The sequence below is a fragment of the Thalassophryne amazonica genome, chromosome 1 (genome assembly GCF_902500255.1).
Source record: "Thalassophryne amazonica chromosome 1, fThaAma1.1, whole genome shotgun sequence".
Lineage (NCBI taxonomy): Eukaryota > Metazoa > Chordata > Actinopteri > Batrachoidiformes > Batrachoididae > Thalassophryne > Thalassophryne amazonica.
This window is the reverse complement of record NC_047103.1, coordinates 119442885-119465214: the sequence shown is the minus strand read 5'-3', so window position 1 is coordinate 119465214 and position 22330 is coordinate 119442885. Positions and strand designations below refer to the sequence as shown.

Below are 22330 nucleotides of genomic sequence, written 5' to 3'. Positions count from 1 at the left end.
GGCTCAAAAAGTCCGTTTGATAATCCAGTATTAAATGAGGAAGAGGCAAAGACCCAAACAGTTGACTCCGATCCGAAAATAGAAACAAATACAACAGTCTGTCCTCTGATCACAAAACGGGGCCCTGCTGGATCTATAGCTAGGAAGATCCACGAAAAGAGCCCATTCAGAGGGAGAAACTACCCGTGAGGCGGGTCGGCTGGTCCGTGCCTTCAGCCTGTGAAGAGGGGAGGTGACGGGGCGACTGCTACCCCCAGCCTCAGTGCGGGCTTATTAGACCCGCTTCTCACCCAAACTTACGGTGCTGCGTAAAATCTGTCCCAAGATGCCTTGCTTCAGGAAGGAGACCTCGGAACCATCACAATAAAATTGCGAAAGAAAGAAAAAACATTCTTTGTTCTGAAGAAATACCTTAACATGTTAGTTACTGGAAAACCACATTTTTGAATGAAGATGGACTTTATTTTTTCTCTCTCTCTCTCTGTTTGGGAGAAACCTTATTTGGACTCATTTGAAAGTACAACCCCACTTCCAATGAAGTTGGGACATTGTGTAAAATGTAAATAAAAACAGAATACAATGATTTGCAAATCCTCCTCAACCTATATTCAATTGAATACACCACAGAGACAAAATATTTAATGTTAAAACTGATGAACTTTATTGTTTTTGTGCAAATAGTTGCTCATTTTGAAATGGATGCCTGCAGCATGTTTCAAAAAAGCTGGGACAGTGGTATGTTTACCACTGTTTTACATCACCTTTCCTTCTAGCAACACTCAAGAAGCGTTTGGGAACTGAGGACACTAATTGTTGAAGCTTTGTAAGTGGAATTCTTTCCCATTCTTGCTTGATGTACAACTTCAGTTGTTCAACAATCTGGGGTCTCTGTTGTCGTATTTTGCGGTTCATAATGCACCACACATTTTCAGTGTGCGACAGGTCTGGACTGCAGGCAGGCCAATCTAGTACAAAGACTCTTTTACTACAAAGCCACGCTGTTGTAACACGTGCAGAATGTGGCTTGGCATTGTCTTGCTGAAATAAGCACGGATGTCCCTGAAAAAGACGTTGCTTGGATGGCAACATGTGTTGCTCAAAAACCTGGATGTACCTTTCAGCATTGATGGTGCCATCACAGATGTGTAAGTTGCCCATGCCATGGGCACTAACACATCCCTATACCATCACAGATGCTGGCTTCTGAACTTAGCGCTGGTAACAATCTGGATGGTCTTTTTCCTCTTTTGTCTAGAGCACACGACATCCATGATTTCCAAAAACAATTTAAAAGGTGGATTTATCAGACCACAGCACACTTTTCCACTTTGCGTCTGTCCATTTCAAATGAGCTCAGGCCCAGAGAAGGTGGTGGCATTTCTGGATGTTGTTGATGTATGGCTTTCACTTTGCATGGTAGAGTTTTAACTTGCACTTGTAGATGTAGTAACGAACTGTGTTAACTGACAATGGTTTTCTGAAGTGTTCCTGAGCCCACGCGGTAAGATCCTTTACACAGTGATGCCGGTTTATAATGCAGTGCCGTCTGAGGGATCGAAGGTCACGGGCATTCAGTGTTGGTTTTCGGCCTTGCCGCATACATGTAGAAAGTTCTCCAGATTCTCTGAATCTTCTGATTATATTATGGAATCCCTAAATTCCTTGCAATTGAACATTGAGAAACATTGTTCTTAAACTGCTGGACTATTTTTTCATGCAGTGGTTCATAAAGTGGTGATCCTCGCCCCATCTTTGCTTGTGAACAGCTGAGACTTTTGGGGTTGCTCCTTTTATACCCAATCATGAGTGTCCTCAGTTTCCAAATGCTTTTTGAGTGTTGTTAGAAGGAAAGGTGATGCAACACAGTGGTAAACATATCACTGTCCCAACTTTTTTGAAACGTGTTGCAGGCATCCATTTCAAAATGAGCAACTATTTGCACAAAAACAATAAAGTTTATCAGTTTGAACATTAATCATTGTATTCTGTTTTATTTACATTTTACACAACGTCCCAACTTCACTGGAATTGGGGTTGTACAAAGTTCTTTTAAAAAGAAGAAAATTAATGGTGAGTTTCTTTTATAAATGTACTACAAGTAAAACAGGAGTTTGGATTGAAAATTATGTTGTACGGTGATCTCACATATGGTGGTCTGTTCAGTGGCTGAAAGAAGCAGTTTACACACATTTTGTGCCCTTATAGTGACATTAATTGGCTCATTAGCTCTGCTCCTTTACACCGTGTGTGTGCCTTATAAATTAATATGCTATTGCTATTTAATCCGTTATGCTTCTTGCATTGACAAATGTGACGTGGTGCAAATGAATACGATTTTTTTCTCTTAAAGAGGCATTTTTGAACCAATGCAACTTATACTCTGGAAAATACAGTAGATCAAACACAGGAAACTGATGGTCCTGGCTTCATGGTTGGCACTACTTAAGCCCCTTTCACACTGGCGTATTCATAGAGCTGCTCATTGTGGCGTTGTGTTGCATTTAAATACGAGGTCTCTTAGATAATAAACTGACCCTTTTATTTTTTTTTTAACTATATGGATTTGAATGACATGCGATTACACCAATCATGCTTGAACCCTCGTGCGCATGCGTGAGTTTTTTCACGCGTGTCGGTGACGTCATTTCCCTGTGGGCAGGCCTTGAGTGAGATGTGGTCCCGCCCTCTCGGCTGAATTCCTTTGTTTCACACGCTGCTCGAGACGGCGCGCGTTGCTTTATCAAAATTTTTTCTGGACCTGTGAGGAATATCCGAGTGGACACTATTTGAGAAATTAAGCTGGTTTTCTGTGAAAAGTTTAACGGCTGATGAGAGATTATGGAGTGTTTCTGTCGGTGTAAGGACTTCCCATGGAGCGGGACGTCCTGCAGCGCTTCCAGGCGCTGTCGTTGGCCTGTTTCGAGCTGAAAACATCCTAATTTAAGGCTTAATTCACCCAGGACATCGTGAGAGAACAGAGAAGATTCAGAAGAGGCCGGCATGAGGAATTTATGCGGACATTCCACTGTTTAAGGACATTTTTTTAATGAAAGACGTACGCGCAAATTCGCTGAGTCGTTTCCGTGACGACTCGGCAAATCTGTGTGCGCCGCGACAGGAAAAACACCTCCGTGTTGAAAACCATTTGTAGAATTCAGGCGGCTTTTAATGGCTTTCAACAAGTGAGTAACTGAGAAATTGTTTAACAGCTTGGGCATGTTCCAACTTGCCCGTTAAGATTTCCAACGGAGGTGTTTTTCCTGCCGCGACCCCCCGCGGTCGGGTCCAGCCCGACATGCGACTCTGCCCGCACGTTCTTTCATTACAAAATGACCGTTAACAATGGAATGTCCGAATAAACTCCTCATGCCGACTTCTTCTGAAAGTTCTCTGTTCTCTGACGACTTACTGCGTCAACAGAGCCTGAAATGTGGAAGTTTTCAACTTGAAACGGCGAGACGCTGCCGCCTCGAAGCGCACATCGCCATCAGGCGCCGTGGACCGTCCTTAAAGCGACACTACCAGACCAAAATCTCTCATCAGCCGTTAAAATTTTTACCGAAAACCAGCTGAATTTATTGAATGGTGTCCACTCAGTAGTGCCTTACAGTTTTGAAAAAATTTTTATCAAACAAAGCAACAGTCTCTGAGCCATTCCTAAACAATGAAAAAAATCGACGAGCGGGTGGACGACTCCTCACTCAAAGACTGCCCACAGGCGAATGACGTAACCGACAGGCGTGAAAAAACTCTCGCATGCCCACGAGGGTTCAAGCATGTCTGATGTAATCACACGTGATTCAAATCCATATGGTTTTTGAAAAAATAATAAGGTCGGATACTTTTCTAATAGACCTCGTATGCCCGAAATACGCGTGTACTCAGCCTTTTTCAGTATTTGTTTCATACTTGCAGCTGCGTGTGTTTGCGTTTTAATGTGTGCACACAGTCTCGTGTACCATGCCACTATTAAACCAGTTCAGTGCTATTTTCTGCCTCTGTGGAAGTGCGCTCTGTTCTCTACTGCAGGTGTTGTGCAGCTCAAAAACAGTCATTTAACATTAAGGAGGTTATGTTTTTGGTCGAGTTTGTTTGTTTGTTTGTGTGTCTGTCTGTTTGTCAGCAGGATAACTCAAAAAGTTTTGAACGGATTTTGATGAAATTTTGTGGAGTGGTTGGAAATGACAAGATGAACAAGTGATTAAATTTTAGTGGTGATCCAGATCACGATCCAGATCCAGGAATTTTTTAAAGGATTCTTCACCATTGCAGGATAGGGGGGATTTTGACATTCTAGTTTCTAACTCCACAAAAACAAGGCAGAAAGGCTTGAAAAAAATTAGGGTGTAACATAGTTTTGTTCTGTGTTAGCGTGGGTGAGGTGACATTCAGCTTGCCAGCTGAGTGTTCACATGATCAGACGGTCCTTTTCACATGAGCGGCTGCTCCACACTGTGGCAAAAGCGATATATGTTTTTATGTATTTCCACATGAGGACAGCAGGCACACGCACACTCCTCATGGCATAGAGTTGTAAGGTTAAGTTCTTCAAAACGCGGTACGTGTTCTTCAGCTGGGACTCGCAGGTCCAGAGATCTGACCAGCTGCTGTTTGGGGCCTCACCCACCTGTTTGTTTGTAATGTAACACATCGTGTGCACTGAGCCATCATTTCTAGCTGTCAGTGTGTGGCTGGTGATCAGCTGAGAGGTGCCTTGCTGTGCTGTGTGCGCTCAGATGTGACTGGCCAGTCCCCATGTGATCATGTCTGTACATATGTATCAGCATTTCATGCAAGTGTGCCTGCATGACATGCATGACACGTGTTGCGGGGGTGGGGGACACAATACACACGCACACCACACGTGTGGAGGGGGAGCCGACACTCTGGCACGCCACATGTATGTTGCTAGGTTACGCCACAGTTGTATGGCACGTTGACACTATGGTCGCCTGCTGTTTCGTATCATGCCGAGAGCGCGAATAGCCACGCCGTTTCTAAGTGCCCAGCAAGCAGTATTAGATGTTCGTGTATGGCACCTGGAATGTGGCCGGCACCTGCTGGGAGATGGGTCGATTGGGCAGTCCCAGGGCATTCGCTGTTTTTTGACCGCTTGTGTGTGCGAATGGTTGTGGCGAAAGCTGTACGAGGCGTTTGAGGCAGCTCATATTTTTCACGAGTGGCATGCAATTCCTCCAACATGTCAGTCAGCTTCAATTTTGTTTTGTGTGAAGGGGCCCTTAAAGAAAGTCATTTTAAAAGGCAGTTCTTCAAATAAGTCAATATACGCGTATAAACATTACACAGCATATTTTAATTTCAGTGACCACAGTGATGTGCAGCTGGCTGACACTGTTTTGTTTTTCAGGTCATTCCAAGATTTCTCACTCTTTTGCAAATGAGTAAGAAATGGTAGGTGTGCTTTACCCATTCAGTGCATCAGGAAATTATTCACAGCCCTTCACGTTTTCCACATTTTGTTATGTTACAGCCTTATTCCAGAATGGTGTGAATTACTCAAAACATCCCATAATAACAATATGAAAAAAGTTTTTTTTTTTTTTTTTTTTTCCAAAATTCATTATAAATAAAAAAACTAAGAAATCACATTTACACAGTTATTACTACTTTGTTGATGCATCTTGGGCAGCAATTGCCACAAGCTTGGTGCACCTATCTTTGGGCAGTTTTGTCCATTCCTCTTTGCAGCACCTCTCAAGCTCCATTTTCTGATCTCTCTGGAGATGTTCAGTCAGATTCAGGTCTGGGCTCAAGGTCATCCACAACGTTTTCCTGAAGCCACTCCTTTGATATCTTGGCTGTGTGTTTAGGGTCATTGTCCTGCTTAAAAATGAACCATCTCCCCAGTCTGAGGTCAAGAGCGCTCTGGAAGCAGGTTTTCATCCAGGATGTCTCTGTACATTGTTGCATTCATCTTTCTTTTAATCCTGACTAGTCTGTTGTGAAAGTGTAGGAACACGGACCCACAACAGGGGGCGCAAATGAACGGACAATGGAGAAGGTAAATAACAAGTTTTACTGTTGTGAAACGAGCACAACCAATACAACAATCAACAATTTGGGGTTAAGCCGAATTCTGCTGGTGTCGTGTGGGCAGGCTCGAAGGTAGGAGACGTCCGTCCAAGTCGAACCGGAACCACCCAGATCTCCTCTGCCACCGAACCCTGGAAGTACTGGAACCGCCAAGTCCCGAATTCCCAGGTGGCCACTGCCTCCGCTCGTCGGATCCGGTACTGCTGGCAAGAGAGAGCAACAAACACACAGGTGTGGATGCGGCTGCACCCAGTAACACGGAGAGGGGAGAAGCCGCCTCCACCTCTCGTCACAATAAAGCAGGAAGGTGAGTACTTATCCAAGCAATCGGCTTTCGGTAGTCAGCTGTCCTGAAAGGTTTAACAAGTATTATCAGATAACACAGAATATGCTGCAGAGAAGGTTACCTCTATCTCAAGGCGATATCTCGGCACTGAGGTGGAGACGCCGTCCTGCTGATATACCTCCGTGCTGAGTGGAACAGCTGTGTCCAGTGATGGGTGACAGCTGTCACCCTGGCTGCTCTCGTGAGGCGGCAGCGCCCTCTGGTGCCTGGAGCCCGCACTCCAGGCAGGGCACCCTCTGGTGGTGGTGGGCCAGCAGTACCTCCTCTTCAGCGGCCCACACAACAGGACCACCCCCTCAACGGGCGCCTCCTGGCGCATGACCGGGCTTGTCCGGATGGCGACGGTAGAAGTCGGCCAGGAGGGCCGGGTCCAGGATGAAGCCCCTCTTCACCCAGGAGCGTTCTTCGGGACCGTACCCCTCCCAGTCCACCAGGTACTGAAAACCCCGGCCCATTCGACGGACGTCGAGGAGCCGGCGCACAGTCCAAGCCGGTTCCCCGTCGATGATCCGGGCAGGAGGTGGTGCCGGACCCGGGGTGCAGAGGGGTGATGTGTGATGGGGTTTTATCCGGGAAACATGAAATACTGGATGGATCCGCAGTGAGGCCGGGAGCTGGAGCCTCACTGCGGCGGGATTGATGACTTTAAGGATCTTGAAGGGTCCGATGTATCGTTCCTGGAGTTTTGGGGAGTCCACTTGCAGAGGAATGTCCTTGGTGGACAACCACACTTCCTGCCCAGGACGATACGTGGGGGCCGGGGCCCGCCGCCGGTCTGCATGTTTCTTCGCCCTCGTCCGGGCCTTCAACAAAGCAGAACGGGCGGCACGCCACACCCGACGGCACTTCCGTAGGTGGGCCTGGACCGAGGGCACACCGACCTCTCCCTCAACCACCGGAAACAAGGGGGGCTGATACCCCAAGCACACCTCAAAAGGGGAGAGGCCGGTGGCTGACGACACTTGACTGTTGTGGGCGTACTCGATCCAGGCCAGGTGGGTACTCCAGGCCGTCGGGTGCGCGGCTGTCACACAGCGTAGTGTCTGCTCCAGTTCTTGGTTGGCCCGCTCTGCTTGCCCGTTGGTCTGGGGGTGATACCCGGACGAGAGGCTGACCGTAGCCCCCAGTTCCCGGCAGAAGCTCCTCCAAACGTGCGAGGAAAACTGGGGACCGCGATCGGAGACGATGTCTGATGGTATTCCATGCAGACGGACGACGTGGTGGACCAAGAGGTCCGCCGTCTCCTGGGTCGTTGGTAGCTTCGGGAGGGCCACGAAGTGGGCCGCCTTGGAGAAACGGTCCACTATCGTGAAGACGACGGTGTTTCCCTGGGACGGCGGGAGACCCGTGACAAAGTCCAGGCCGATGTGGGACCAGGGGCGATGTGGAACGGGCAGCGGCTGTAGCAGCCCTGAGGTCTTTCGATGGTCGGTCTTGCCCCTGGCGCAGGTGGTACAGGCCTGGACGTAGTCCCGGACGTCGGCCTCCAGGGACGCCCACCAGAAGCGCTGCCGGACGACTGCCACGGTCCTTCGCACCCCAGGGTGACAGGAGAGCTTAGAACCATGACAGAAGTCCAGCACTGCAGCTCTGGCTTCCGGTGGGACGTAGAGTCTGTTCTTTGGTCCGGTTCCGGGGTCCGGGTCTCGGGTCAGGGCCTCCCAGACGGTCTTCTCCACGCCCCAGGTGAGGGCGGCCACGATAGCGGACTCCGGGATGATGGGATCCGGGGGATCCGACGGTTCCGTTTTGACTTCGTCTTCGTGTACCCGGGACAATGCATCCGATCTCTGATTCCTGGTCCCGGGACGGTAGGTAATCCGGAAGTCAAAACGGCCAAAGAACAGTGACCAGCGGGCTTGCCTGGGGTTCAGCCGCTTGGCGGTCCTGATGTACTCCAGGTTCCGATGGTCAGTGAAAACCGTGAATGGCACGGATGTTCCCTCCAACAGATGTCTCCACTCTTCGAGGGCCTCTTTCACCGCAAGGAGTTCTCGATTGCCGACGTCATAGTTCCGTTCGGCCGGGGTCAACCTGCGGGAAAAATAGGCACACGGGTGAAGGACCTTATCGGTCTTCCCGCTCTGGGAGAGCACTGCTCCTATCCCTGAGTCCGAGGCGTCCACTTCAACCACTAACTGGCGGCTAGGATCGGGCTGCACCAGAACGGGTGCAGACGAGAAGCGCCGTTTCAACTCCTTGAACGCGGCATCGCACCGATCCGACCAGGTGAAGGGGACTTTTGGTGAGGTCAGGGCTGTCAGGGGGCTAACTACCTGACTGTAGCCCTTAATGAACCTCCTATAGAAATTAGCAAAGCCGAGGAACTGTTGCAGCTTCCTACGGCTTGTGGGTTGGGACCAGTCTCTCACCGCCGCCACCTTGGCCGGATCAGGAGCGACGGAGTTGGAGGAGATTATGAACCCCAAGAAGGACAAAGACATGCGGTGGAACTCACACTTCTCGCCCTTCACAAACAGGCGGTTCTCCAACAACCGCTGTAGGACCTGACGGACATGCCGGACATGAGTCTCAGGATCCGGGGAAAAGATGAGTATATCGTCTAGATACACGAAGACGAACCGGTGCAGGAAGTCCCGCAAGACATCGTTTACCAAAGCTTGGAAAGTCGCGGGAGCATTAGTGAGACCGAACGGCATGACCAGGTACTCAAAATGACCTAACGGGGTGTTAAATGCCGTCTTCCACTCGTCTCCCTTCCGGATCCGAACCAGATGGTACGCATTCCTAAGATCAAGCTTGGTGAAGATCCTGGCTCCATGCAAGGGGGTGAACACCGAATCCAATAAGGGCAACGGGTATCGGTTGCGAACCGTGATTTCGTTCAACCCCCTGTAATCAATGCATGGACGAAGCCCGCCATCTTTTTTACCCACAAAAAAGAAACCAGCACCCATCGGAGAGGTGGAATTCCGGATCAACCCGGCAGCTAATGAGTCCCGGATGTAGGTCTCCATTGATTCGCGCTCCGGCCGTGAGAGGTTGTACAGCCTACTGGACGGGAACTCACTGCCTGGCACCAAATCAATGGCACAATCATACGGGCGGTGAGGAGGAAGCGTGAGAGCCAGATCCTTGCTGAACACGTCCGCAAGACCGTGGTACTCCGCCGGCACCGTCCTCAGATTGGGCGGGACTCTGACCTCCTCCTTAGCTTGGGAGCCGGGAGAAACCGAGGAACCTAGACACTCCCGATGGCAGGTCTCGCTCCACTGCACCACTACCCCGGACGGCCAATCGATCCGGGGATTGTGCTTCAACATCCAGGGAAAACCCAGAACCACACGGGAGGTGGCCTGAGTCACAAAGAACTCGATCACCTCCCGGTGGTTACCTGACACCACCAGAGTTACTGGTGGTGTCTTATGCGTGATCGGCGGGAGTAGGGAGCCATCTAGTGCCCGAACCTGTACAGGCGAGGTAAGAGCCACCAGAGGGAGCCCTATCTCCCTGGCCCATCTACTGTCTAGCAGATTCCCCTCAGAGCCCGTGTCCACCAGTGCTGGGGCCTTCAGGGTTGAATCCTCATACAGGATCGTGACTGGGAGTCGTGTGGCAATGTGGGTGTGTCCCACGTGAATGTTTCGGCCCACCCCAGGCCCAGTCTCTAGGGGCGGGCGTTGGAGTTTAACCGCTCGGGGCAGTCGTTTGCAAGATGCTCAATCGAGCCACAAACAAAACAAGCTCCGTGGGCCCGCCTCCTTTGTGCTCCAGGTGCCCTAAATGTTGCCCTGCTCGTGTCCATAGCTTCGTCAGCAGGGGGAGCCGTAGCCACACGGAGCACAGGAACAGGGGAGCGTGGGGAGGGCGGAGCTCGGTCGGAACCGGAAGGGAGAGGGACGACGCGTGCCTGGCCACGCCCTTCGCCTCGTTCCCGACGGCGTTCTTCTAACCGGTTGTCGAGTCGTATGACTAGATCGATGAGCCCATCTAAATCCCGCGGTTCGTTCTTCGCCACCAGGTGCTCTTTTAGGACCAGTGACAGTCCGTTTACAAAGGCGGCGCGGAGGGCAGTGCTATTCCAGCCGGACCTCGCAGCCGCGATGCGGAAGGCGACTGCATAGGCAGCTGCGCTCCGACGCCCCTGTCTCATTGACAGTAGCACGGTTGAAGCGGTCTCTCCTCTATTGGGGTGATCGAACACCGTTCTGAGCTCCCGCACAAACCCATCGTATGTATGAAGGAGCCGTGAGTTCTGCTCCCAGAGCGCTGTAGCCCAAGCGCGTGCCTCCCCGCGAAGCAGGTTGATTACATGAGCTACTTTGCTAGCGTCAGTCGCGTACATCACGGGACGCTGTGCGAAGACGAGCGAACACTGCATAAGGAAATCCGCGCACGTCTCCACACAGCCTCCGTACGGTTCTGGAGGGCTTATGTATGCTTCTGGGGACGGAGGGAGGGGCCGTTGAACGACCAGTGGAACGTCACTATTACGCGCAGGGTCCTCGGGAGGGAGAGCCGCAGCGGCGCCCGGAGGGCGCGCTTCCACTTGTGCGGCGAGAGCCTCCACCCTGCGGTTTAGGAGAACGTTCTGCTCGGTCATTAAATCCATCCGAGTGGTGAAAGCGGTGAGGATCCGCTGCAACTCACCGATTACCCCTCCCGAAGACGCCGACGCGCCCTGTTCTTCCATTGGCCGTTCAACAGCCGGTTGACGCCCCTCGGGATCCATGACGCTGGCCGAGATATCCTGTTGTGAAAGTGTAGGAACACGGACCCACAACAGGGGGCGCAAATGAACGGACAATGGAGAAGGTAAATAACAAGTTTTACTGTTGTGAAACGAGCACAACCAATACAACAATCAACAATTTGGGGTTAAGCCGAATTCTGCTGGTGTCGTGTGGGCAGGCTCGAAGGTAGGAGACGTCCGTCCAAGTCGAACCGGAACCACCCAGATCTCCTCTGCCACCGAACCCTGGAAGTACTGGAACCGCCAAGTCCCGAATTCCCAGGTGGCCACTGCCTCCGCTCGTCGGATCCGGTACTGCTGGCAAGAGAGAGCAACAAACACACAGGTGTGGATGCGGCTGCACCCAGTAACACGGAGAGGGGAGAAGCCGCCTCCACCTCTCGTCACAATAAAGCAGGAAGGTGAGTACTTATCCAAGCAATCGGCTTTCGGTAGTCAGCTGTTCTGAAAGGTTTAACAAGTATTATCAGATAACACAGAATATGCTGCAGAGAAGGTTACCTCTATCTCAAGGCGATATCTCGGCACTGAGGTGGAGACGCCGTCCTGCTGATATACCTCCGTGCTGAGTGGAACAGCTGTGTCCAGTGATGGGTGACAGCTGTCACCCTGGCTGCTCTCGTGAGGCGGCAGCGCCCTCTGGTGCCTGGAGCCCGCACTCCAGGCAGGGCGCCCTCTGGTGGTGGTGGGCCAGCAGTACCTCCTCTTCAGCGGCCCACACAACATAGTCTCCCAGTTCATCCTGCTGAAAAACATTCCCACAGCATGATGCTGCCACCACCATGCTTCACTGTAGGGATGCCTGGTTTCCTCCAAACATGATGACTGGCATTCACACCAAAGAGTTCAATCTTTGTATCATCAGACCAGAGAATTTTTTGTTTCTCATGGTCTGAGAAACAAAAAAGGTGGGCTGCCATGTGCCTTTTACTAAGGAGTGGCTTCCGTCTGGCCACGCTACCATACAGTCCTGAGTGGTGGATTGCTGCAGAGATGATTGTCCTTCTGTAAGTTTCTCCTCTCTCCACAGGGGAATGCTGGTGATCTGACAGTGACCGTCAGGTTCTTGGTCACCTCCCTGACTAAGGCCCTTCTCCCCGATCGCTCAGTTTAAACGGGCGGCCAGCTCTAGGAAGAGTCTTGCTGGATCTGAACTTCTTCCATTTATGGATGATGGAGGCCACTGTGCTTACTGAGACTTTCAAAACAGCAGAAATGTTTCTGTACCCTTCCCTGGATTTGTGCCTCAAGACAATCTTGTCTTGGAGGTCTACAGACAATTCCTTTGACTTCATGCTTGGTTTGTGCTCTGATATGCATTGTCAATTGTGGGACCTTATATGTAGACAGGTGTGTGACTTTCGAAATCATGTCCAGCTGAATGTACCCAAGGGGACTCCAATTAAGCTGTAGACACATCTGAAGGATGATCAGTGGAAACAGGAATGCTGCTGAGGTCAATTTTGAGCTTCATGTCAAGGCTATGAATACTTTATGTACATGTGATTTCTTAGATTGTTTGTTGTTGTTGTTGTGTGTGTGTGTATATATATATATATAAACTTTTTTAACATTGTCATTATGGGGTATTGTGAAATTTCATCCATTTTGGAATAAGACTGTAACATAAAAAAACATGCGTATAAAGTGAAGTGCTGTGAATACTTTCCTGGTGCACTGTACGTGCGCTTCCCCTCTCACTCACACACACACACACACACACACACACACACACACACATACACATACATTGTGTGATTTCTCTGCTGCTCTTCTACTGAGACACTTTGTTTCATACAGTAGAATCCAGATTCTGTACCTCTTATGTCTGCAGCACCATCCAGGGAACCCTTCCTGTATCGCGTCACTTTCTCTTTGTTGACGATGCCATAAATGCCTTCCTGATGCTCCTGGAGAAAGGAAGTGTAGGCGAAATCTATAATGTTGGAACAAGCTGTGAAATTCAAATCGTACAACTGGCCAAAGAACTTATCAGAATGGTGAGTTTGTCACAAAAATGCATTATTGAATAGAATGACTTATACCCCCCCCCCCCGGATTTCCACTTTTGGATGACACCAAAAACCTGTCAAGCGAGCTTGCCCCTCCAAAATATTATATAGCTCTTGCCGCCCCCCCCCCCCCCCAAAAAAAAAACAGAGTTCCATAATTGAACCACGGTATTAAATGGATTGCATTTACATAGAGCTGGCCATCTGTCTAAACTGAGCAATCAGGGGAGAAAGACCTTACTCAGAGAAATGATTGAACATCTCTGGAGAGATCCAAAAATGGCTGCACACAGATGCTCCCCATCCAACCTGATGGAGCTTGAGAGGTGCTGCAAAGAGGAATGGGGAAAACTGCCCAAAGATAAGTGCACCAAGCTTGTGGCATCATATTCAAGAAGACTTGAGGCTGTAATTGCTGCCAAAGGTGCATCAACAAAGTAGTGAGCAAAGGGTGTGAATACTTATGTACACGTGACTTCTTACTTTTTATATTTAATAAATTTGCAAAAATGGAAAAAAAAAAACTTTTCATGTTGTCATTATGGGGTGTTGTGAGTAGAGAGATTTTAAGAGAAAAAATGAATTTACTCCATTTTGGAATAAGGCTGTAACATATAATGTGGAAAATTGAAGCACTGTAAATACTTTCCAGATGCACTATACAGGTGCTGGTCACATAATTAGAATATCATTTAAAAAGTTGATTTATTTCAGTCTGTGGCACTGCTCAGGTGGTATGAGAGCCCAGGTTGCTCTGATAGTGGCCTTCACCTCTTCTGCATTGTTGGGTCTGGCGTGTCGCATCTTCCTCTTCATAATACCTCATAGATTTTCTATGGGGTTAAGGTCAGGCGAGTTTGTTGGCCAATTAAGAACAGGGATACCATGGTCCTTAAACCAGGTACTGGTAGCTTTGGCACTGTGTGCAGGTGCCAAGTCCTGTTGGAAAATGAAATCTGCATCTCCATAAAGTTGGTTAGCAGCAGGAAGCATGAAGGGCTGTACAACTTCCTGGTGAACTGTCTTGACCTTGGACCTCAGAAAACAGTGGACCAACACCAGCAGATGACATCTCACCCCAAACCATCACTGACTGTGGAAACTTTACACTGGACCTCAAGCAACGTGGACTCTGTGCCTCTCCTCTCTTCCTCCAGATTCTGGGACCTTGATTTCCAAAGGAAATGCAAAATTTACTTTCATCAGAGAACATAACTTTGGACCACTCAGCAGCAGTCCAGCCCTTTTTGTCTTTAGCCCAGGCAAGATGTCAAGTCAGCAGTCTTCCCCATGATTGTGTAGCCGACAGAACTAGACTGAGAGACCGGTTAAAGGCCTTTGCAGATGTTTTGAGTTAATTAGCTGATTAGAGTGTGACACCAGGTGTCTTCAATATCAGACCTTTTCACAATATTCTCATTTTCTGAGATACTAAATTTGGGGTTTTCATTAGTTGTCAGTTGTAATCATCAAAATTTCAGTCTGTGGGGAATGAATGTACATATACATTATACAAGTTTCACTTTTTGAATGGAATTACTGAAATAAATAAACTTTTTCATGATATTCTAATTATATGACCAGCACCTGTATATAGTGCATTTCCATCTGAATCAGAAGCTCAAATGCTTTACAATGATGCCTCACATTCAGCCATTTACCGATGTCAGTGTGCTGCCATGCAAGGCACTCAGCTGCTTACTGAAAGATCAGGGACATTACAAAAAATCCTTAGTGATTTTCCAGTCTAATGGGCTTTAGAATGGAGGATCCTTTGGTCTCAAGCCCACCAGTTTAACGCCGAGACCATCACCTCCCTATTGTATGCTGTTTTCGCTGCTGAAACTGCATCAGGAGAAACTTTGTTAATCGCACCTTGCTATGTGCTTTTCACTTCCACCACTTTCTACCCCTTGGATGAGACTCCATAATATGGACTGGTGGCTCAGGAAGGTTTCAGAACAACTATTTGGTTGTACCCAATAAAGTAGATGTTTTGAAATCTCCATAGTCTATTCCCTTGTCCCTTCATGAGAAAGCCTTTGAGGACCATTCGGGAGGTTCACTTGTCTTGCATCATGACACAGGTACTGAACATGCACAGAAAGTTCCACCTGTAGTGAATTCTCCCTGTCCCATATAGGCAAATTCATCCCAGAATGCACTGCATCATCAATATTTGATGTTTTTTCAGACAGACAAACCTCCGGTCACATTCACATAGTGAATATTTTCATGTTTCAGCACCTGGGAATTATATTTTATTTCTACATTTCCCTATGAGAAAGCTTGTGAGTTGATTTGAGTATAGAAGATTGTAATCACAAAGGCTTGGAGAGGAAGTGGTGTAGGGTGACTACAGTGCTCTGTTCAGTCTCAACAGGGGAGCTTGTTTGCTTGTTGATTGTTCTTGGACAAGTGAAAGAATCAAGAAACACAGATGTGATGGTAAGCCGATGTTTAATGACGATGTTGAACCTGTAGAACTTTGTAACATACGCAGCCCTCTGAAGCAGGATGATGATATTCTCTGTGACTGCTGTGTGCCAGTCTCATTCACTTATTGAATGTATTTTTAAGACTGCGTTATTTTCAATCCAACTGGAGGCACGGCTGGCTGACTAAATCTTAGCAACATAAAGCAATAATGGTGCGCCCCCTATGGTGGTTTGTTTGGTGCACAATATGTGATAGGGAGAATTGTATAACGGCTGAGTGGATCCTTGTCATTTGATTGGTGTTTTGTATGTCATGTGACATGGATTATTTGTCTCATTTGTGTTGTGTTAGATTTACTGTGCAAATCTGGTTCCATTTACAGTGCAAATTTCAAATTTTGTTTCAGGTAAAGAATGTGCCAGATTCTGAAGTGAACGACTGGCTTGAGTTTGTTCCTGACCGGTGAGTCGCATCAAGCAGCCACTATTACATTTAACTAATGTGAGCGGGCCTCACTTTCACACTAACATAATGATAGAAAGTACATTTACAGTTGTGAAAGAAAGTTTACATAGACCCAGCATAAAACATTTGAACTCAGTTTTCACTTACTGCAGATATTATTTTCCCTTTATCAAACAGTATGTATGTTAAAGTGTAGGTGACAACAAAATTGTGCACAAATAATCACTAAAACATGAAATGTTTATTTAAAAAAATCCTGAACAATAAAAGTCGATAAGTGTGCAGGTGAAGGATAAACAACAGCTGTCTGAAGCCTGCACTCTATTTCAGCCCCCAGCTGAAATAACGACACCTGCTGATTCAAGCCCAAATCAATTGTAAACACGGCGGAGGTCTAGCTGTTTTCAGACAAATTTTTTTTTGTTCTAGTGTGGAGCTTTTTTTTTTTTTTTTTAAGTCCAGTCTGAATGTGTTTCTGAATAAACATGGTTTTGACCGTATTTAGATGACAAAGAGGGAGACTAAACCTTGGAGGAAAACCTTCAGTCTGACAACAGTGACAATATTAGCAGAGTTCAGAACACAGAATGGTGATTATAAAAAAAAAAAACGCAGGTGATTTCGGCATGCTGGTGGAGGTGATAAGCTGTTTTTTTTTTTTGTTTTTTTTTTTTTGCCAGCTCTTTGGTCATAATCAACTGATAAAAATTGTTTGTCTTACTATCTGTGACATCACAAAAAAGTGATGAGGAAGTGTGTATTTTTTATTTGTTTTTGTTTTTTTCTTAGAAACAGGTACATACATTTCAAATCTGAAAAATGACACGAGGGACTGAAAATATCAGCTATTTTGAAAATAAATCTTGTTTCCTTCTTGAATACACTTAGTGTACTGTAGGTTAGTAGCGTAACACGTTATTATTAAATATTAAAACCATTCACACAAGGAGTAAATAATATAGTCTTACCTGTCTGTTTCAGTGAGATCATCTTCAGTCTGATGAAAAGGTATCCACATTTGGAAAACAAAGTCTGGAAGTAATTTAATTCCTGATGTCCTGGCTAAAGAAAAGTCCTTTTGGTCACACCAGCAGTTTGGTGCCAGGTTACAGCGCCGGCACAGTGTAATCCGTTAATTGTGGTTGATGGATCTAGTCTCTGCTGTGAACGAATCTTCCTCTTGTTCCACTGTGGGTTGCTTTGCGCTGCAAGTTGAAACACTCGCAGCAGCTCATCTGCTCATAACGTCTCAGTCTACATGTGATGAAAATGTCCCATGATCCACAAAACAATTAAAATAAAATATTATGAAAATACTCATTTTTGCCTCCATGTCCAGTGGAGGTGCCACAGATACCGTGCATGTGCACTTGTTCCACCTGCCAATCAAAAGGATTCTGCCAGTGAGAATTAACTGTTCTGACACTGAAAACACGGTGCAGCACCAACCCGAACCACTCAGTGGAAATGGGGCTGTTAGTAGCCTGTAAAAATCCATGAATTAATGGGCTGTTAAGTAAATGGTTCTCAGGCTAATGTCACTTCCTCCTTCTTCTCCAATGTTGGGACTTGTCCGGAAGTGCCTGGTTTTTAGAGGCACACAGTTAAAAATCTGAATGTTTATCACTTCAGTAACCGCGCACCAGGAAAGGATAAATTTCAAACTGTTGTTTTAGTCTTAAATACTCAAAAAAAAAAAAATAAATAAATTACATATCTTATCACTTACACTTTAAGCCAGTCACAATATTGATTTTATTTCCATCTGAATTTATTGTTGGAGCAGTGGTAGGGTTGTTGCTTTTTCAAAACAAGAGGGTCTGGGATTCAAAGCCCATCTGTGCCCCATTCTTTGGTCACAATACGAGATGAAGATGAAGTTAATTGGTGGTGAAGATTCGTAGGGAGTGAGAGTTCATTGTCTTGTCTTACAGACATGGACACTGTGAATTGTTAATATTTTCACCAAACACCTGTATATCAGAGGACAAGCTTGGATGCATATAACCAGTTTCAGGGTTTGCGCCTATGCTGTCCTGAGGCAAAATCAACAAGGCTTGACACAATATATGTAAAAAAAAAAATGTACAGCTTCCCTGGGACGCAGAATAAGCATCACTCCCAGGACACACAAATGAATGCATCCTGAGAGGGACGCCCCACATATTAAAAGCATTCAAAAATCAGATTGTATCCCCCTTCTGAAGGGGGATTTTGTCAAGGCACTTTCCATCCATCTGTCCCTCCCAAAAAGGGTATAAGCATCCTAAAATCAGCTCCTCTCTCACTTTTAGGAGGAATTTTGTGAAACTTTGTACAACTCCTTGTTATAGATTCATAATACACATATTGCAATATTGTACAAGATTGATAGACAAGATTGTTGTGGCCTTTGATTAACAAACCTGGACACGGCCAGTTTCATGAGTTGGTGTCTGCATTCTGAAATCAACTATCACATACCTTGAAATGTTATCAGAATGTAGCACGCACTTGTACCAAAGCAGCATGTGCCAGTGGGGGATATTGTGTTCACAGAGCACTCTTGTTCAAATAATGCTGTCTCCATTTTGTTTGATTCTCCTCACTGCTGCCAGCTCATTTTTGCAGGGGGTGGGGTCAACCTGCTGTGTCTTTAAGCATAGATTTGTAAAGGAAACTAGAGTGGACAACATAGAAGAGCAAACCAGCCTGCATCCCTCTATCCAGAAACTTTGGAAGAATAAATGGAATTGGCTAACTTACTTTTTCTTCCAAACTAGGGACCTAAAAGCCAAAGCATACTGAACCACACGTATTTAATCACTACACATTTAAGAAGACAACGCCACTTATTACATTACTTATTATTAATTTGACGTTTTACATGAATTAATATAAGATTTCAGGGATGGGATATTCACCGATTAGTGATGCTGCCTTCAGTGATTTTTAATCTGCACAGAGTGATGCTTTCTGACATGTCATAATTTCACAAAAATCAAACTTAATATTGACAAAATATTTAAGGCGGTCTGCAACACAGCATCTGTAACGACTCCTCACACGACTAGTCAAAGAATAAGTAAATAAAAAATGTGCTGCAGAGTAAATTCATCTAAAAAATGTGCTGCAGAGTAAATTTATCCAATGTAAGGCTTTGCTGCCTCAAGGTGCACGCACAATGGTCTGGGGATCGATTCCACCCATCAGCAAGAAATATATCATTTACCTTTTAAGAGAGCATCTGATCACAAGGGCCAAGGAAAAACCTATTAATCCAAAACTGACCTGAACAACTGAACACTAATAAGCCCTGTCTGTCTTTGTCCTGATTTTTATGTTGGATTTGGAACCATGGCTTGTATATGTCTGTTGTGCTACATTGTAAGGTTGACTATTGTACTTTTCTCTGACTTACATTTGTTGGACAGCTGGAGTCGGATTATATCAATTAGTATTCAAAGCAGACCAAATGAGCTCCACCTTTAAATTGAAAAGGTTTGCAGTTGAAAAACAATAAATAAATAATAAATAAAATGCTCTCTAATGTGACTTAAGGCAGTATTTTAATGTTGCATTTACTTAATGCCCCTGCCTGGATCGACACATGATGGTGGTGGAGTCAGGGTTTGTGGGCTCCATTGTTACTGGGAGCTGTGTTGTCTGGAGCATTATTAGCTCCTGGTAGGGCCTCCTTTGGCAAATTGGTCCCAGGTGAGGCGACAAAGGGCGATTCAATAAGACCCTTTATGATCGACAGAATAAATGATAAAGCCACCTCACCTAGAGTAGGGAAACTGGGGCCTCCTGCTGGAACCAGGCCTGGGGCAGGAGCTTGCAGGCGAGTGCCTGGTGCCTGAGTCTACTATTATAGGGCTCAGTTGGGCTCAGCCTGAAGAATCAACTTGGTGTCACCTCCATGTGGGCTCACCACCTGCAAGGAGAGAATGAAGGCTCTGGTGTGCTTCCCCACCTGGATTAGAAACACCTCGGGATCCGCCAGGAAGGGTTAGAGAACTGGTCAGAGGCTTTTGGTTCCATTAGTACTGTGAAATATTGTTACATGTGGACATTTGTTACTGTTAATCTTCTATTGTGAACTAGATTGTGTAATTGAATCTTTAGTTTCTTTTTATTTTAACAGTATTTTATACTTTGGTAGTTTTAGATTAGGAAACAATTTAGCATGATGTCTAGGAGTGCACGTGACCTCTGACCTCTGCTTTGTAGGCCGCGGGTTGACCTGCGGTACCCCATCAGCTGTGAGAAGCTGCAGCGGCTCGGCTGGCGGGCTGAGGTGTCGTGGGCGGACGGCATCAGACAGACAGGTACAGAAACGCACACACACTTTGGTTAGGTTGGAGACTAGAAAAGCAGGTCAACATGTAACCTGCAGCCACCCATGGGTTGACCCACAGGTTGGGTGGGTGCAAATAAGCTTGGTCATAAAATGTTGCGGGTGCGGGCAAGTCAAAGTGACCAAAGCAGGGTTTCCACTATGTAATTGATAATTTGCAAATATATGATGGTCAGTCTGAACAGCAAACACCAGGGCCCGGTTTCATAAAGCAGTCTAATCTTTTAGTCTACTAAACTTACTTAGATGACTACAATTAGTCGCCCAATATTAGCTGTCTAAATCTCCCTTTCACATTGATGGCTAAATTTGTAAATTAATGTTAGTCAACAATCTTCATGGGCAAAAGCGACCTTGCCACTGCTGTTGCCAAGAAACACCTCCAATGCGCAAGTTTTGTTTACTTCTGGGTTGGTCGTCTGCTACAAACGTGGCCGAGTCTGCTGCACCAGAAGAGAAGCGCTCCTGGCCTCGGCATCCGTGAATGTCTCCAATGGATTATTCCGGTCCTGGAACCCACGCTCACCCCGCAAGGCTCTCCTTTCTTCCTGCTCCATCAACTGATGGTACATGATAGCTGCCATTTTTGAGGTAAGACACTAAAGTTTTGTCAACTAAAATGAGGTTAGCCTCCTCTCTACAAGGCTAAAACTTTAGTTGGCTAACATGAAACTTTAGCCAACTGAGCACTTTGTGCAATGACTAACGTCAAAAGATTAGTCAACTAAATAAGATTAGATCACTTTATGAAACCGGGCCCTGCCTACAGTGTGATTACATCATCTTTTTCCTCTCTCACACACACGCACACACGTGCCAGGGGGAGCGCTCTGCATTACATGATTACCTGTATTAATATTGTGTTCTTCATGGCTGCAGAAAAACAGTCATACCGCTCATCACAGCAGAATTCCTGTCGTCTGCAGCGGTAGACTGTGAGGTGCGCTTTGTTTTTCAGTGTTAACGACACAATTTACTTCATGATACAACAGAGTTTTAGCATTTTGCAGTGTTATATGCATTACAGGTTGTGTGCACTGCACTTTTGATTTAAGTACTGTAACCTACTGCTCACAAATCTCTCTGCACCCAATCAGAACTGTGAAACATATGATACATTTACAGTTGGGCAGTAATCTGTTTTGGCTTAAGAAAAGAAAAAAGCACAAAAGTGTAGCCTTAATGTGCTAGACGTCATGTTTTGCATGTGTGAGTGTTTATGTGTCAGATTCTACCTTAATGCTTCTGATTACATTGTAACAGACTCATGAATTCCCCCCCCATTAAGGAGTGCATCTTTTTGTTGGTAAGGTGATGCAGATTAATCTCATGATGGATGGGGTAGGCAAAGTGTAAGTGCTGCTTAACCCTAAACCATTTAATAGAAAGTGATTTGTGAGGTTGTTATGCAGCTGAGAAATCAGTGTCACACCTTTTTTCCAGAGGCATGCAGCATCACTTCGGAAGCGGTGGCCAGTGTTGGGCACTGCAGCACAGAACATCAGGTCATGATTTGCTTTTGACTGTGAAGAACTTTCTGTATTGTTATAGGAGGGATTGAGAAGGGTGTCATGGCGGACGTGAGTGTTTCAGGCCCCTCAGCGCATGCTCGAGTTCGATTAAAACCTGAGGTGTACCAGACTGTCGATGGTAAAATTATTGTTGAAGATGAGCTTTTACATTTTCTTGCATTGAAGATAAGAACCTTAAGCCAGGATGAGATTGTCCTGCTTGCTGTCAACTGTTTTGACTCAGAGTGGATTGAAACTTGAAAGAAAACTGTTTGAGCTCTGCCCCACTACGCAGTGGAACATCACGCATAAAGCTGCTCAGAAAGATATTAATAACATAAAGAGCTGCCTCAAAGTGCTGAGTGAGTGTGGGGACAAAGGTCCTAGATTTGTCTCCCAACATTTGGATGACTTGCCAGCGGTGACTTTTACAAGTATGGATGTGTGCGG

The 22330-nt window shown here is 46.4% G+C and overlaps 1 protein-coding gene across 1 annotated transcript in view; it reads left to right on the top strand.

Moving 5' to 3' along the window:
- Positions 1-22330, top strand: part of LOC117513583 (dTDP-D-glucose 4,6-dehydratase-like) — a 54707-nt gene that overhangs the window by 27639 nt on the left and 4738 nt on the right. The window contains exons 8-11 of the mRNA XM_034173757.1: positions 5369-5412; positions 12949-13114; positions 15972-16027; positions 20243-20340. Coding sequence (XP_034029648.1) covers positions 5369-5412; positions 12949-13114; positions 15972-16027; positions 20243-20340 — 364 coding nt within the window. The remainder of the gene's footprint in view (positions 1-5368; positions 5413-12948; positions 13115-15971; positions 16028-20242; positions 20341-22330) is intronic.